Below are 14744 nucleotides of genomic sequence, written 5' to 3'. Positions count from 1 at the left end.
TTGGTAAACAGGTCTCTGTGTACAGCTTTCAATTACCTTTTATTCTGTGGTCCCAAATGAGACCAGGTAGCCATATTCTTAAAAAGGCTTTCATGAAAACACAACTGAACAGCTCATATTAGTCTGATGCCTCAATAAATAGAACAGTTTAAAAGTATTTAGACACTAGTAAATAGATAAAAAACCCACAGAATAGTCACCTGTACCCCAAAGAAACTTTCATTTTCCTGTTACTACCATAAAACTTGCAATGACCATATCTTGAAGATACCGCTTCTGTTATCTGTATTAGCTTAAACAACATACACTTCTAGTAGCTGACCTGCAAAGAAGGTAAATCTAAGACAAGAAATAACACTAAAACCCAGACCTGTTTGCAAACATGAGAGTCAACCCCTAGCAAAATACACGTGATCACATTTTGTCAAGCTTTCCATAGAACAGAATCATAGAACCATTTAGGTTGGAAAAGACCTGTTAAGATAGAGTCCAACCATTATCTAACTCTACCAAGGCTAGTGCTAAACCATGTGCTTTAGAACCACTATGTGTCTTTTAAATATCTCCAGGAATGGAGATTCAACCGCCTCCCCGGGGAGCCTGTTCCAGTGTTTTAGACCCCTTTCAGTGAAGAAGTTTAATCTCCCTTGGTGCAAACTGAGGCCATTTCCTCCTGTTATAGAATCATAGAACTGTTTTCGTTGGAAACAACCTCTGAGAGCATTGATTCCAGCTGTTGACTTAACACAATGGCCATTAAACCATGTCCTGAAGTGCCATGTCTACACATTTTCTGAACACCTCCAGGGATCAGTGACTCTACCACCTCCCTGGGCACCTTATTCCAATGCCTGATCACTCATTTGGTGAAGATTTTTCCTAATATTCAATATAAACATTCTCAGGTGCAACTTGAGGAAATTTCCTCTTGTTCTATCATTTGGGAGAAAAGACCAACATCCACCTCACTATAGCCTCCTTTCAGTAATTGCAGAGAGCAATATGGTCTCCCCTCAGCCTTCTCTTTTCCAGGCTACATGATGCCAGTTCCTTCAGGCACTCTTCACAAGACTTGTTCTCCAGACTCTTCTCCAGCTTTGCTGCCCTGCTCTGGACATGCTCCAGCATCTCAGTGTCCTTGTGGTGAGGGGTATCCTTGTACTGAAAACAGTATCTGAGGTGTGGCCTTACCAGTGCAGAGTACAGCAGGATGAGCTCTTCCCTGGTCCTGCTGGCCACACTACTTCTGATACAGACCAGAATGCTGTTGACTTTCTTGGCCACCTGAGCACACTGCTGGTTCACATTCAGCTTTTTGTCAACCAGCACCCCCGGGTCCTTTTCTGCCAGACAGCTTTCCAGCCACTCTCCCCCAAGTCTGTCCTATTACTCATTACTGGGGAGAGGAGACGAACCTGGCTATAGCCTCCCTCCCAGGTAGTTGTAGAGTGCAATAAAATCTTCCCTCAGCTTCCTTTTCTCCCCCCTTCTCCTAGAGTTCCCCATTCATTTTAATATTTTTTTGGTTTGGTTTGGGGTTGTGTTTTTTTGTTTGTTTGTTTGTTTTTTTTTTAATTCCATCCCAAATACAGCAAAATGTTGTATGTTCTTTTCCCTAGACATTATATTATATGTTAGTATTCCATGGAAAGGATTTTGTTCTTTACTACGAGCAGAACAAGAAAGCCTTGAAAACAGGTTTGCTTATAGTGTCCAACTTGGATGGATTTAAATATGATATATTAAGTGTTATGTATCTGGGTTCTTCACTTTTAAATTAAGATACTGGAATCCAGCAAGAAGTATTAATACACAAACACAGCAGTTCCTGAAATTCAGACTTCCCAGTTACAGGCCTCTTCACAGACCCCTCCTACTGCACAAACACTGCAGCACCTAAAGACAAGCCTTTAAGGGCTCCAAAAAGGCTTCACGAGTTTAAGGAAGCAGACATGGCTCTGGCAGCACTTCCTCAGAATCCTTCATCTTCCTGCCACCAGCAGGGCTTTGGGCTTCACCATGGAAGCACCCCTTCGTTCACCTCAGTCATAATCAACCAGATTAACTCAGAGACACTTTCCTCATCACATTAAGCTCACGAAGAGCAGTTATCCAGCACAGTTTTGGGTGTGCCCTGTGGCTGAGCTATGGTGGGGCTTCAGCTGGAGGGAGGCCCATGGCTGAAGGCAATGTTATAACTGGCTAATGGGCATGCATCTAACAGCTGCATCCAACATCCACTGGGTGCACAGGAATCATCCACCTGTTCCTTCCCCAAAGAGGGAGGAATAAACGCTGAGCTGCAACTCAGAAGCCCATGCAGCAGAACCTGGCTTTAAATCAGCACATTTCTGGCCTGAATCTGAACCAGGCTCATTAGTCTTCAGCTATTTCTGTCTAGCCTGCAGCATCTCACAGATGAAGGATATACAGAGACCAGACTGCCTTCAACATTGAGCATTTTGAAACCTCAAACCTGTAATTGGTTCTGTTGAAACTTTTGCTGGGTCTAAAGAACAGGTATTTAGAGCCAAAAATCCCTTTTGAGTTGAAAGCAAACAGCCTGTTAAATTCTACTGACCTTTTACTGGGAAACAACAGACCTACAAATACACCTCTTTAACATGGGAAAATTTGGATTCTGATGCAGTCATATTACTCCAGAAGCCTGGCCTAAGGCTACAGCATTATCACTGGCAGAACTCACCCAGCGTTCTTCTGATGCCACATGGCTCTTCTCCCTTCTGTCAGCAGCAACTACAACAACAACTTAGGTTTAACTGCAATCGATTTCCCACCCTGGTACACCATACAATCACAAAGACAGTGGAGGGAGGATGTGGCACAACATTGAGGCAGATGTCTCTGGCTGGGATTATTTCCTCCAGTTCCAATATTGTCTTTTGCATACTTAGAACAATACTGAGGCTATGGGCAAGTCAGTGTGGAGATGCTTCTGGTTACACAATCACAGGATAGATGAAGTTGGAAAGGTCCTCTGGATGTCATCTGGTCCAAACCCCTGTGCAAGCAGAGCCACCTAGAGTCAACTGCCCAGGACCATGTCCAGATGGCTTTTGAGTATCTCCAAGGATGGAGACTCCACAACATCTCTGGGCAACCTTTGACAGTGCTCTGTCACCCTTGCAGTGACAAAGTGCCTCTTGATGTTCAGAGGAAGCTTCTCATATTTCAGTTTGTGCCCATTGCTTCTGGTCCTGTCACTAGTCACCACTAAGCAGAGCCTGGCTCTGTTCTCTTTGCACTCTCCCTTCAGACATTTAAATACACTGATGAGATCCCCCTGAGCCTTCTCTTCTCCTGGGTGAACAGTCCCCGCTGTCTCTCCTCATAGGAAAGATGCTTGAGAGCCATCTTTCTGGCCCTTCAATGGACTCTTTCCTGTAGCGCTGAACTTGTGCTTTGGCAGTCTGACCCAGCTGAGAGATTCTGATTCCATGCTCCCCCATCTATCCTGGAAACCTGGAAAGAAGGTATGCAGGAGAGCTCCGATCCCTTCTGAAAACAGTGGCTCTTTTGAATGATCAGTACGTAAAGGAGAGCCTGTCTCAGAGCATTTGAGGGAGCAGCTTAAACTACCAGGAACCACCCAAATGCAACACATATCCCCAGTCTGAGACTAAAGAAATTCTGTCTTCTCTGGGTAGGAAGATGTTTATTCAAAGAGACTCAACATACCCACTATAATTTATTTTTACAGCAGGTACACTAAACCAGGACAGTTAAAAAGTTAAGTATCCAAAGCTCCAGATATTATGTAAATAAACTCTAAATAATTGCCTGCATTAAAGTGTGGTTCAGCATTCAGCAAGGAAAACAGCTCTTATTTTTTTTAAACTAAATTCTGATTTTATCTATAATTCTAGACTGTTCTGTTTGTTTATTTACATGAAAAGTTATCCAGGCAGTTGAGTGCAAAAGACTTGTTCTGAAACAGTATGATTAAACACCAGCATTCCTGAAAGCTACGCATCAAATAGATTTTTATGACTAATGACATAAGTCCCTCAACCAGCAGCATAAGCAAACTGAGCTAACCAGGCGCATTCTTGACATACATATGGTGAGTTACAAACACTCTTGTGAATAACGGAGATAATGGCTGCGAGGGCAGCAGTTGATGCAGCCAAGAGCCATGCACTCACAATGATCCCTCACAGCTTTTTGTGCACTGCAGGGTCAGGCAGCACACTGAAACACAGCTCTGGCTCATGCTCAGCAGCTAGGAGTGGCAGTTGAAGATGTTGCTGTCCCATTATCGGATCTCGCTCTGCCTGCAACAGGGTTGGCAGAAAGATACCTGTATCCACCTCTGCTGCTTCAAGGCCACAATCTGGCTTCTTGGTATAATCCCATCTTTATCAGCAATTTAATTCAACAGACTCAACTAGGAAATGCAAGATGGGAGGCCCAGCTGCACACTTCCTTCTGCCAGGTGGGAAGAGAGTGATGACAGGCAGTGGGATGGAGCAGCACCACTCTAGCCACCAGCTGGCTAGAGCAAGCTGGCCCCTAGAAGCAGACGCCCTCCCACGCTAAGACTAAACACACCTGCATGTTTTGATTACTTTAACATGGGTTTGGACTTCTCTCCACTGAGCAACGATGCTGGTTTTGTCAACAAGTTATCCACAGCAATTCCTCAAGACTTCCCTTGGGTATTAGCTTAGGTTGCAATTCATAGGTGAATACCATCCCTGCACAAAAGTCTCCAGTTCAAATAGCTGGCAGCTCTACCATGAGTGCCCTATATTGTCAGGGAGAACAATGCTGTCCTTGGGTAGTGAGGACAGGCATGTTGCTGCTTTGGCCAGGATGATGCAGCAGCAGCACTGCAAATCATCCATTCTGCCAGTCCAGGAGTAACCAAGCCCTGCTGCCCACCTCCAGCCTCCCAGCCACAGCCCTGATTCTTTACAATTGTTTTAAATTATATTGAAAAAAACCTTCTACTGACTCTTCAGTTTTTCATAAAAGCTGATTATTGCCTATTTGCTGCAGACATTGGCCTATCTGTTTTAAGGGGGGGAAGCATTATCCTATTGGCAGACAGCCAGTACAGAAGACCATCTACAAAGAAGCTGTTACAGTTTATCGTGCAGTAATCCATGGATTAAGGTCATTAATAGACTCGATGACATATTGCCATGACTCCAAAGGTACTGTTCTGGCTTGTAAAATACACAGAACATAACAAACATTTTCTCCAAGATGCTTCCTCTAAATCCTCAAAAGAAGAGAAGTAAGAAAATGTAGAAGATAACTAACACAGTATCCTGCATTGCATCAGAAAAAAAGTTATAATAAAAATCAATCAACACTTTCAAATAACACTGAATTTTCTTCTTGTTCACATTGAATCTTTCACAGTAAGAGTTGTCTTGGTAAGTAATCAAAATCTTGGTAACTAAATTTAAAAAGCAAGCATTCTCCCATGCCCAAAAGACAAAGCCAAAACTCTCAAAATAAAATAAAAAACGCTCATTTTCCATTTTGTTGACATGAAAACAGAAATGTATCATCATACAATACACTGTGTACTCCCCCCAAATCCCATGAGGTCATTAATTTTCTTTTAAATTAGTTTTCTAAAGCGTGTCTGATGTCATTAGGAAGCCAAGAGACACTGATGTCTTAACAACATAATTGCTAAATATCCTCCAAAGGAGAGAATTACTTCACTCTTTTCCAAACTTTGGTATCTGCACTATTCATACATATAATTATTAATGCTATTACCTTACCCAAGTCTCCAATACCAAGGGTAAACAACATGTGTCAAAACTGAAGTAATGGATAGACTTTTCTTACTTTTGTTGATTTAAACAAAAGAATCTGCACTCTTTCTATATGATTTGCTTCATTAGGACTCTGGTAATGCCCTAGTACTGTGTCATTATGTGTTTTCATTTGTCATGAAACAATGCTAAATCATAAAATGTGCTCGGGAGGATACAATTGTCCCACCAGGGGTAAGCAATTCTGTATCAGTCATACACAATTTTTGTAAACGAGATATTGACACTGGAAAATAAAATCCTTAGAAAGAAATCTTCTAAAAGCTTCAATAAATAAAAGTTATGACAAACAACATTTGTATTAATATGCATCTTACCAAGAACAAATCACTTTCTGATTAGCCTGGTTTAATTGCAACTCATTTCACATTTTACTTTCAGTACAGTATAGTAGCATACTCACTACACATGCAATTTTTTTCTTACCTTTAAAGAATCAAAGCAGGCAATTACCCTTCCATTTTCAACCTGGCAACTTTTAGGGGGGTGTGCAAATTTGCATTCTTCATCAGAGCGTGAACAAGTTCCTCTCTGAAACTGCCTGCAAACTTCTAATGTTAGCCATTTTGTATCTCTGACGGGAGCAACATTCAGAGCCATGGTGAAAAGCTGATTTAGAATTTGTAAATTTCTGTCAAGTGAATTATGCTGAAGGGATTTCCAAAACTAATGCTAAAGAGGAGGGAAAAAGAAAAGGAAAAAAAAAATACCCTAGAACCTCCCAGAAAAAAAAAAAATCAATTGAAATTTAAAAGAAAGTTTAAAAAAGTGGGAGACGATTAATGACGTCCAGTGCACACAAAGCAGAATAAACAGAGAAAGTTTATCAGCAAGCAGTCATTCATCAATCATTAAGTCCCACTTGTAGACTTTTGGCTGGGAAAAACCATGCTCAGTCACATTTCTGTCTGGAAAACACGGGAACTTGTAGATTATATCAGGGATGCACCAGTTTCAAGCCAAGGTCCCTTGATGAAGTGGCACTCCTCGATAGAGTAGTAGTTCTCTGACAGCTGCTCACTGGTATCGATTACCCAAGAAAAGCAATGCAGTCATTTGTTCATTTTCCAGGAGTGATAATTATTATTCTTCCTCTTTTTCTGCTTTCAGTTTCCCATCAACTAATTGGCAAATGGAGACAGCTGAGGTATCTTCCACCCAGTGTAAGGTGAAGGCAACGTCTGGCTGGCAAAGACGGGAGTTTGAGAATACAAGCGTGGCAGTCCTCACTCATAAAAGTGACTTGGCAAAGGCACTTTTTAAGTCACTGACCTGACAAAACAAATACAGTATCAGTTCACGTGTAAGTCTCTCACATCAACATTACAAAACCTATCATTCCTTTTTATCAGACATTATAAATATACTGTCAATGCTCACTTTTATTTCTTCTTTCCAAACAAAATCTGCCTCCCTCCTGAAGTTACGCATGACAAGGGAATAACCAGTTGAAACGCATATTGCGGTAATATTCTAGGCAGCAATCCAGAAGTTGGGAATGATTTAAATAGATGAATGTGGCAGACACAATAATTAGGCATGCTGTTTGTGAAACATTTCAATGTGCTTAGTCTCCAAAACAATATACAAGAACCTCTGTTTCCATTAATTTATCATTTGGCCCTTTAAATTACTACATTAAAAGCTGTCACTTGTTGATTTGTTATTCCTTAGAAATTATTTTATTTGCTCAGATTCTTTTTGTCTCTCTCTCTGTTCCTCAAGGGGAGAAAAAAAAAAACATTTAAAATTATCAGTAGAAAAATTACAGGGAAAAAAACCCAGTACTTCCATATCCAGAAAATATAGTTATCTTCACCATTAAGCTAAAGGCTGTTTCATAAAGGCTTCATGAAAGGACTCGCCACTACGTCATCATCCTCTAATGAGTTCTTTCTAATAAGAAGTACTCTTTATCTAATTCTTCCTTTGATTAAATTAGCTTTCATGTACCTTTACAAATACATGGTTCAACATCAAAATCTAAGAATTAAATGTGGAACTTAAGCTACTTGGGGCCTATGAAATACCGAGGATATTTTATAAATAAACAGTTCTGAATATCAAAGTGTTAGATATTACAAATATTTTTTAATAAATTACTATTTTATATGCAGATGGTTAAACCACAGACATGATGTTTCCTTCTATTCAGCTTCAAAAGAACAGAACTTTGCAGATACCAGCCAGAAACAGCTGATGGTTTATTTCTGAGCCACAATAAAGAAAAAGGGAAGGACTAGAACAAGTGAGATTTAAAAATGCATCATTAAAAATAGCTCTAAAAACACTGCCATCTTTCCCATGTGAGAATATGCTTAGACTTGTCAGTATTGTTAGTTATACGAGTAAGAATTACTCAGAGTTTCAAGAACAGATTCCAGTTCTGAATTCCAGGTCTTAACATCAAAAGGCTTTTCCATTACTTAGCGATGCTACCAAAAAGGCTTTTACAACATGACCAATACCTACACCAAATATTGCCACTGCTAGCATGAATAAAGGTAACACAATGCAAATTGCTCAAAAAAATTTAGTTTTGATTCCAACATGCAATAGGATGGGTCTGGATGCTAGCTTTACCTGGTCATCAGGAATAATAAGTTGCAAGATAATTCTACGTTTTTAAATAATTCTATGCAACTGTGGCGTAGTACCACACATGAATTAAATATTCCTCAAATTAAATATTCCATCAGTGTTGTCCAACAGCATTGATGAAGAGCGAGGTTAAAGTTGAAAATGTACAAAGAGGTGAGAAAACACTCATAACTGGTGAAAAGGAAAGAGAGATAGAAAGCCTCTCCACAGGCACTTGGAGCTGGTAGCTTTTAGGGCTAATGATTTAGCTGGCTAAACATAAAAGATGGATGAGAAGCTGGATATGAGCAGACAGTGTGCATTTGCAGGCCAGAAGGCCAGTCACATCCTGGGCTGTAACAAAAGATGTGTTGCCAGCAGATCAAGAGAGGTGATTCTGCCATTTTGCTCTAGTGAGACCTCACCTGGAATACTGCATCCAGGTCTGGAGCCTTCAATACAGGAAGAACATGGACCTGATGGAGCGGGTCGAGAGGAGGGCCACAAAAATGATCAGGCGGTTGGAGCACCTCTGCTACGAGGACAGGCTGAGGGAGATGAGGTTGTTCAGCCTGGAGAAGAGAAGGCTCTGGAGAGACCTAATAACAACCTACCAATATTGAAGGGGGCCTACAAGGATGAAGAGAGACTGTTTACCAAAGTCTGTAGTGATAGGATGAAAGACAATGGCTTCAAACTAGAGAAGAGCATATTTAGATTGGATGTTAGGAACAAGGTCTTTACCATAAGGGTGATTGACACCCCATCCCTGGAGATATTCAAGGTGAGGCTCGACAGGGCTCTGGGCAACCTGATAGAGTTCAGGATGCCCCTGCTTACTGCAGAGGGAGTAGGACTAGATGACCTTTAGAGGTCCCTTCCAACCCAGACCATACCATGATGCTAAGAAATACTCTCCTTAGAGCTGACTACTGCAATTCAGAAACGTCAGTAATGGTTTTCAGTAAATAGACGTAGGAGACAGACAAGAATTTTGGGAAAAGAGTAAATGTTATACCACACTCTGCTGAAAGTCGCAAGTGGTAATACTCTGCTGGGCTGAATACTACTAAAAATGACAATGTTGTTTCTCAAGTAGTAGATGTTAAGACTAAAGAAGACTAGACATTGTATACGGTGGCAAAGCAAACAGCATGCAGTATATACATGGCAGCAGCCACACTTTAAAAACTACCCACAAGAGTGCACAACAAAATCACACATGAGATTCATGGGGCTGCAGCAAGAATTAACACCAAAGTGTTTGGCAGGTAGAGAGCAGAGGAGGAGTGGAACAAACCATCATCCCATTTCTATCTTCCAACTACATGAACGTTTTCTAAAGCGAAGCATGAGAATTTTGTCTCAAAACCCTGTGTCTTGTTAAATGTAATGTCACTACCTGATTTCTTAAGACACATTGAGTGCTTCAGCAGCTTCTACTGATGCAGGCTTAGAAAAGAGAGCTGAGATCCTTCTGAAGGATGCCATGCCTTCTGCAGGAGTAAGGTGCAGACACAGTGGAGACAGAAGGATTTAGAGTCCTTCACCTCTACCACATATACGGCTTATGTTTTCATGACCACATCCTAGGCAGCTGACATACTTGCCCATCACCTGTACCAGGAGCATAAAGAAAGAGATGCCACATGGAAACTCTGAACATGAGAGAGAAGCAATAGAAGAGAATGGAGAGGAAAGGAAAACAGGAGTAAAATAGGAGGAACTAAAGAAAGAGTTGAGGATGTGAGGAAAGAGCTCAAGAGAAGGAAAACATGGGAATAGAAGGTAGGAAAGTCAAATGGTTCATTGCAGAAGGAAGGGCGGATCTTCATGGGAAATGAGCAAAAAATATGCTGGGTGTGAAGAAAGTTGGAGAGAGGATGTGAATACTGGAGCAGAGAAGGACAAGAAGGAATTTTAGAAGGAACGACTATGGTAACTGGGTAAAGAGAGGGAAATAAATGATGGAAAATAAACACAGGATTTTTAAAAGAAAATACCACGATAATAATAACAATCCTCAATAAAATGCCTCACAGGCCACAGACCATTATAGATCATCCTGACCTTGTCTATTACAAAACCCACCCATGGAGAACACCAGGGCCTCCATCAAATGTGAACTCTGATCTTCTCTCCACTACTTATAATTTCTATTTGTATCCCAACATGTCATCCAAAATCAGCTGCCCTGTCAAAACCAATGGGATCCCACCAGCTTAAAGTCTTCAGCATCAATGAGGTCCCTTATCCAGGTAGAAGTTTTGCTTTTTGGTTTGATTGGGAGCTTTGTTGACTTGTTTTGTTGTTATAGTCATTAATGACTCCAGATGAAGTCTACAGTCCCTCTGCATCTAAACAAACTACCTAAACTTTTACATTGACAACTGAGATGCAAAATGTTCCTATTTAAGCTGAAGAAAGCACTCAACATAAGTAGAAAAGAATTAATTTTGTTTGTTTGTTTTTCTGCAACTATTGCTGTTTATTTTCAGTCTCTCACATACTTGGATCGATGGAATTGATCCAGAATATACATCTACAAATGCTGTTTTTCATAGGCTAAGTGAAATAAATTCACAAACATGTATTTGTAAAAAACTATTTAGCTTTAGACTGTTTTTTTCAGATAAGCATCACTTTTCTTTTGTGGAAAGCTAGCAAGGCGCAGAGGAGTAAGAGGCTTTTGCCAATCATGTTTTCTTGAGAGAGTGGGAAAGAGGCTCTGTTAGGCTCCAGATTTTTCTGTTCTAGACCACAAAATAATTTCTCTCCAAGTAAGAAAAAAAAAATTGCAATTAAAAAAAAACAAATCCTTTTACTTATTAAACAAGGCACAGCACACCAGCACCAGGTGCTCCCAGAAAAGGTTCTCATTCTGAAGAATACAAGACAGCCAGCATCTTCAAGAGCTGCAAGCAAGCACAAAGCCCCTGACCTATTACAAAGCAGCTGGCTTTCTCGGCTAGAAAACAGGAGCTCGTGGTCTTTACAAAATATGGGCTGCTGGCATACAGTAGTTTAATTTATCAGACAGATTATGTGGCAGTGGATTATGTCTAATTATTATCTGCCTAAAGGAGAAGCTGAGACTTCTGAGCATGTTGTATTCACGCTCCAGTAGAGAACACACAGTAAAATGAAAATCTCATCTTCAAAAAGATAACTCTGCAGGTGATGATTTCCACCAAAGGAGAAAAGTACTTTGCATACAATACAGATCCAATACAGATCTGTAGTGGAACCACTAAGTTAAAACAGATTTGCACTTTACTCTTAGAGAATTAAGCACTCTGTATTATTCATCACATTAAAATCTTCAGTTACGGATGACAAGACTGGGGCTCAGTTTGGTGCTCTTATTGTCAAAAGTTTGTCAAGATGATCAATATGTATTCCATATATATATTTACACACACACACATGTATCAGAAACCTAAGAATTAAAAAGTTAGAAAACCTTCAATTACACCTAAGAGGGACTGCAGAGTTTAAAGTTGTGATGGTTGTGCTTTTCTGTTGATTGTATATATTTGTAAATGTTGTGAATTTTGTATATTTGTACATATTCATTGCATTTCATAGATTGTAGAATTGCTTGTAAATACAGCTTTCATTCACTTCCAGACTGAGCTAACCTTGTGTTGGCGTGGGGGGATTTCAGCTCACACTGACACACAAGTATACAAATTCTTTCCTAGCAAGCTACCTGCGCTAAATATACTTTACAAGTTTGATATTTACAATGGTGCGTTTTAAAAATAAAGAATTAGAAAGAAACAAACAAAAATACTGAAACTACACACACACAAAAACCCAAACAAGAAAACAACCAACAACCCAAAATCTCAGTATACTGTGGAAGTGGGGTCTTCCTCCCTTAGGCCACCAGGACAGAAACCCGTTGACTGTTAACAGATTGCTCACCAAATTCAGTCATAGAACACAGGTGGGATAAAACTCACCTCAGGACCTAACTGACCTACTGGGTACTCTAATGATAAGAGAATGTCATAAGAATTTATTTTCCAAACCCAGCATGCATACTCTGCAACTCTTCAGAGAGAGACTGTTAGCTCAGCCAAAAAAAAAAAAAAAAAAAAAAGGAATGCTTTCAAGAGGACCAAAGTCACATCCCTTGACACAAAGTAGGTTGCTGCTACAACTTTTATTCATTTACATGTAAACATATATTCATGTTGCTTACTTCCACAAAATCATGTCCAGACTCTTAAGTTTATTTCAGAAGTCTTTTAACAAAGAAACAAACCAATGACCCTGCAGTAGATACCAGGCACAAAGAGTTTCAGGTTGAAATTGTAAGCTCTGGCTGGAAATTGTAAGCAGTGGAAAACAGGCTCTCTGCCCTTAGTCATGGTTAACCATAAGCATCACTACCTTTGTGCTGCACAATACAAGTTTACAAACCAGCAACATCTTAAAACACATATTACCTTAACTCAGATTCCTGTGAATTTCTTACTTGTCTAGCAGATGAACTAATCTATAAGAAATAATATCCCCAGTTTAGTCACTCCCTCCAGCACAGACTTGTTTCAAGTCAATGATTTTACCCGGGAGAGGCAATGTGGGACAAAATGCAGTAATTCCTGGATGTCCCAGGACTTCCAAACACAAGAATTAATCGATGTGCTCCACTCTACAGATGCATCTTCAGCCAAACACTGTGTTCCTTCAAAAAGTTGCTGCTCCTTCAGTGGCTGACCATATTTGCAAAGTAAACTTGGTCTGAAGTTCACTATATTTATAGCCAATGCCTTGTGGAAAGTTTCCCTGCATATGTCTAATATGTAGGGATCCTTCTATAACCAGACCAAGTTAAGTATCTTGAACATTCACAAAGGAAATAGAGATATTTGAAGAGTGACAGCTACTGAACCCTCATGCCTGAGGCCAGGAGAAGGCACCGTATACAACTAAGTCATACCTCTTTGTTTGCAGCTGCACAGTGGACTCCATTTTCAAAGCACTCAGGATACAGCCACACATTTAGGAGATGTTGGCAGGTGCTCTAGTTCAAAAGACAGTGGGACTTTGCTTCAGTTTGTTAACTAAAGCTCACTGTTACGTTCTTTGAAAAGTCATTTTTCTCCTTGCTTTATGCTTTAAATAGCATTCAAGGCCTCCGAACCGAAGAGAAGCTGTACACCAAAGTACCACCGCGACCCCATGAGTACACTCCAGCACTGCCTTCAGTTCCAGCTACCTGCCATTTCCTTGACTCCCCCGTGTTGTTTTGTCTTGCCCTCCCTCAAACTCCCTGCCAAGGAAAGCACGACTGCAGCTTAATCCTATGATAAAGCTAGATTCCACAGGTGCAAAATAAAGCCAACACAGCAGCATAAAACACCCTGCCATCAGGCATGCTGGACACCTCAATCAAGACATACTTACCAGCCCATGCCCTACAGCTGAGAGAGTAAAAAGCATAGCAAGCATGGCAGCACAGGCTGCAGCCCCTATCCCTCCCCTGAAACCCACATGCAGCAGGTCCGGCTTGTCAGTGTAATTATGAACCTATGGGACATGTTCTGTGTTCCAGGACAGTAAGGATGACTCTCACTCCATTACTAATTTAAGCCTCATTGTGCAAGATTTCACACTAACCAATACAGAGAGGATCTTACATCAGAAGATGCTAATGTTAAAAGAAGAATAAAAAAAGAAAGAAAGACAGAAGAAAAATAACTTTATAGACAAATAGTGCGACAGGCAGCATGTCTGTTAATCACCTTTGAATAGATTACATTCTCATAAACAGAACATGCAAGAGATTTTCCTGTGGTGGATACACTTTTCTCACTCCATTAACCCACCAGATAAGGAAACAGGATCAGAAAGTGATGTGACAGCACAGAGGCATCATCAGCAAATACTATGCCAGCTTCATATTCTTTTTTTGAACCAATTTGTAACAGTCATATTTTTGACATGTAACCTAATACTAGACATCTAGTCAGGCTGAACAATGTACATTGGAGTTTAGTAATGTCTTTTCATAGTTCAGTAAAATTATAGCATTGAAAACAGAATCAGGCACCTGGCTCTTTTCCGACCTGTTGTAAAGTCACCAAAGGAGAACGTTCCCTAATTTCAAGAAACAAGAGAAAACAAGACAGACTTCCATGAAACATCATCTGTTCTTTGACAGCAAATACAAATGGAAAACCTTTCTGCCACCATAACATTTTAAAGAAAAAACATTCAATTATAGCAGAACATGATGAGTGCACTTTTTTCTGCAGATTTCAAATGAAACTTCAGAACATTTCTTTAATCACTTTGAACGTTTTTTTTTTCCACTAAGGTGGTAGCAGCTTC

At 40.3% G+C, this 14744-nt stretch overlaps 1 protein-coding gene across 10 annotated transcripts in view; it reads right to left on the bottom strand.

Annotated features, from left to right (window-relative positions):
- The window catches only part of MBNL2 (muscleblind like splicing regulator 2), a 78386-nt gene extending 71890 nt beyond the window's left edge, over positions 1-6496 (bottom strand). For all 10 annotated transcript variants that reach the window (XM_054380788.1, XM_054380777.1, XM_054380798.1 and 7 more), the window contains exon 1: positions 6246-6496. In XM_054380788.1, coding sequence (XP_054236763.1) covers positions 6246-6419 — 174 coding nt within the window. In that variant the 5' untranslated portion in view covers positions 6420-6496. The remainder of the gene's footprint in view (positions 1-6245) is intronic.
- Positions 6497-14744: the final 8248 nt, after the last annotated feature.

This window comes from Indicator indicator, chromosome 1 (genome assembly GCF_027791375.1).
Source record: "Indicator indicator isolate 239-I01 chromosome 1, UM_Iind_1.1, whole genome shotgun sequence".
Taxonomy (NCBI): domain Eukaryota; kingdom Metazoa; phylum Chordata; class Aves; order Piciformes; family Indicatoridae; genus Indicator; species Indicator indicator.
Note: the sequence above shows the minus strand (reverse complement) of the source record. Positions and strands in the feature narration are given on the sequence as shown.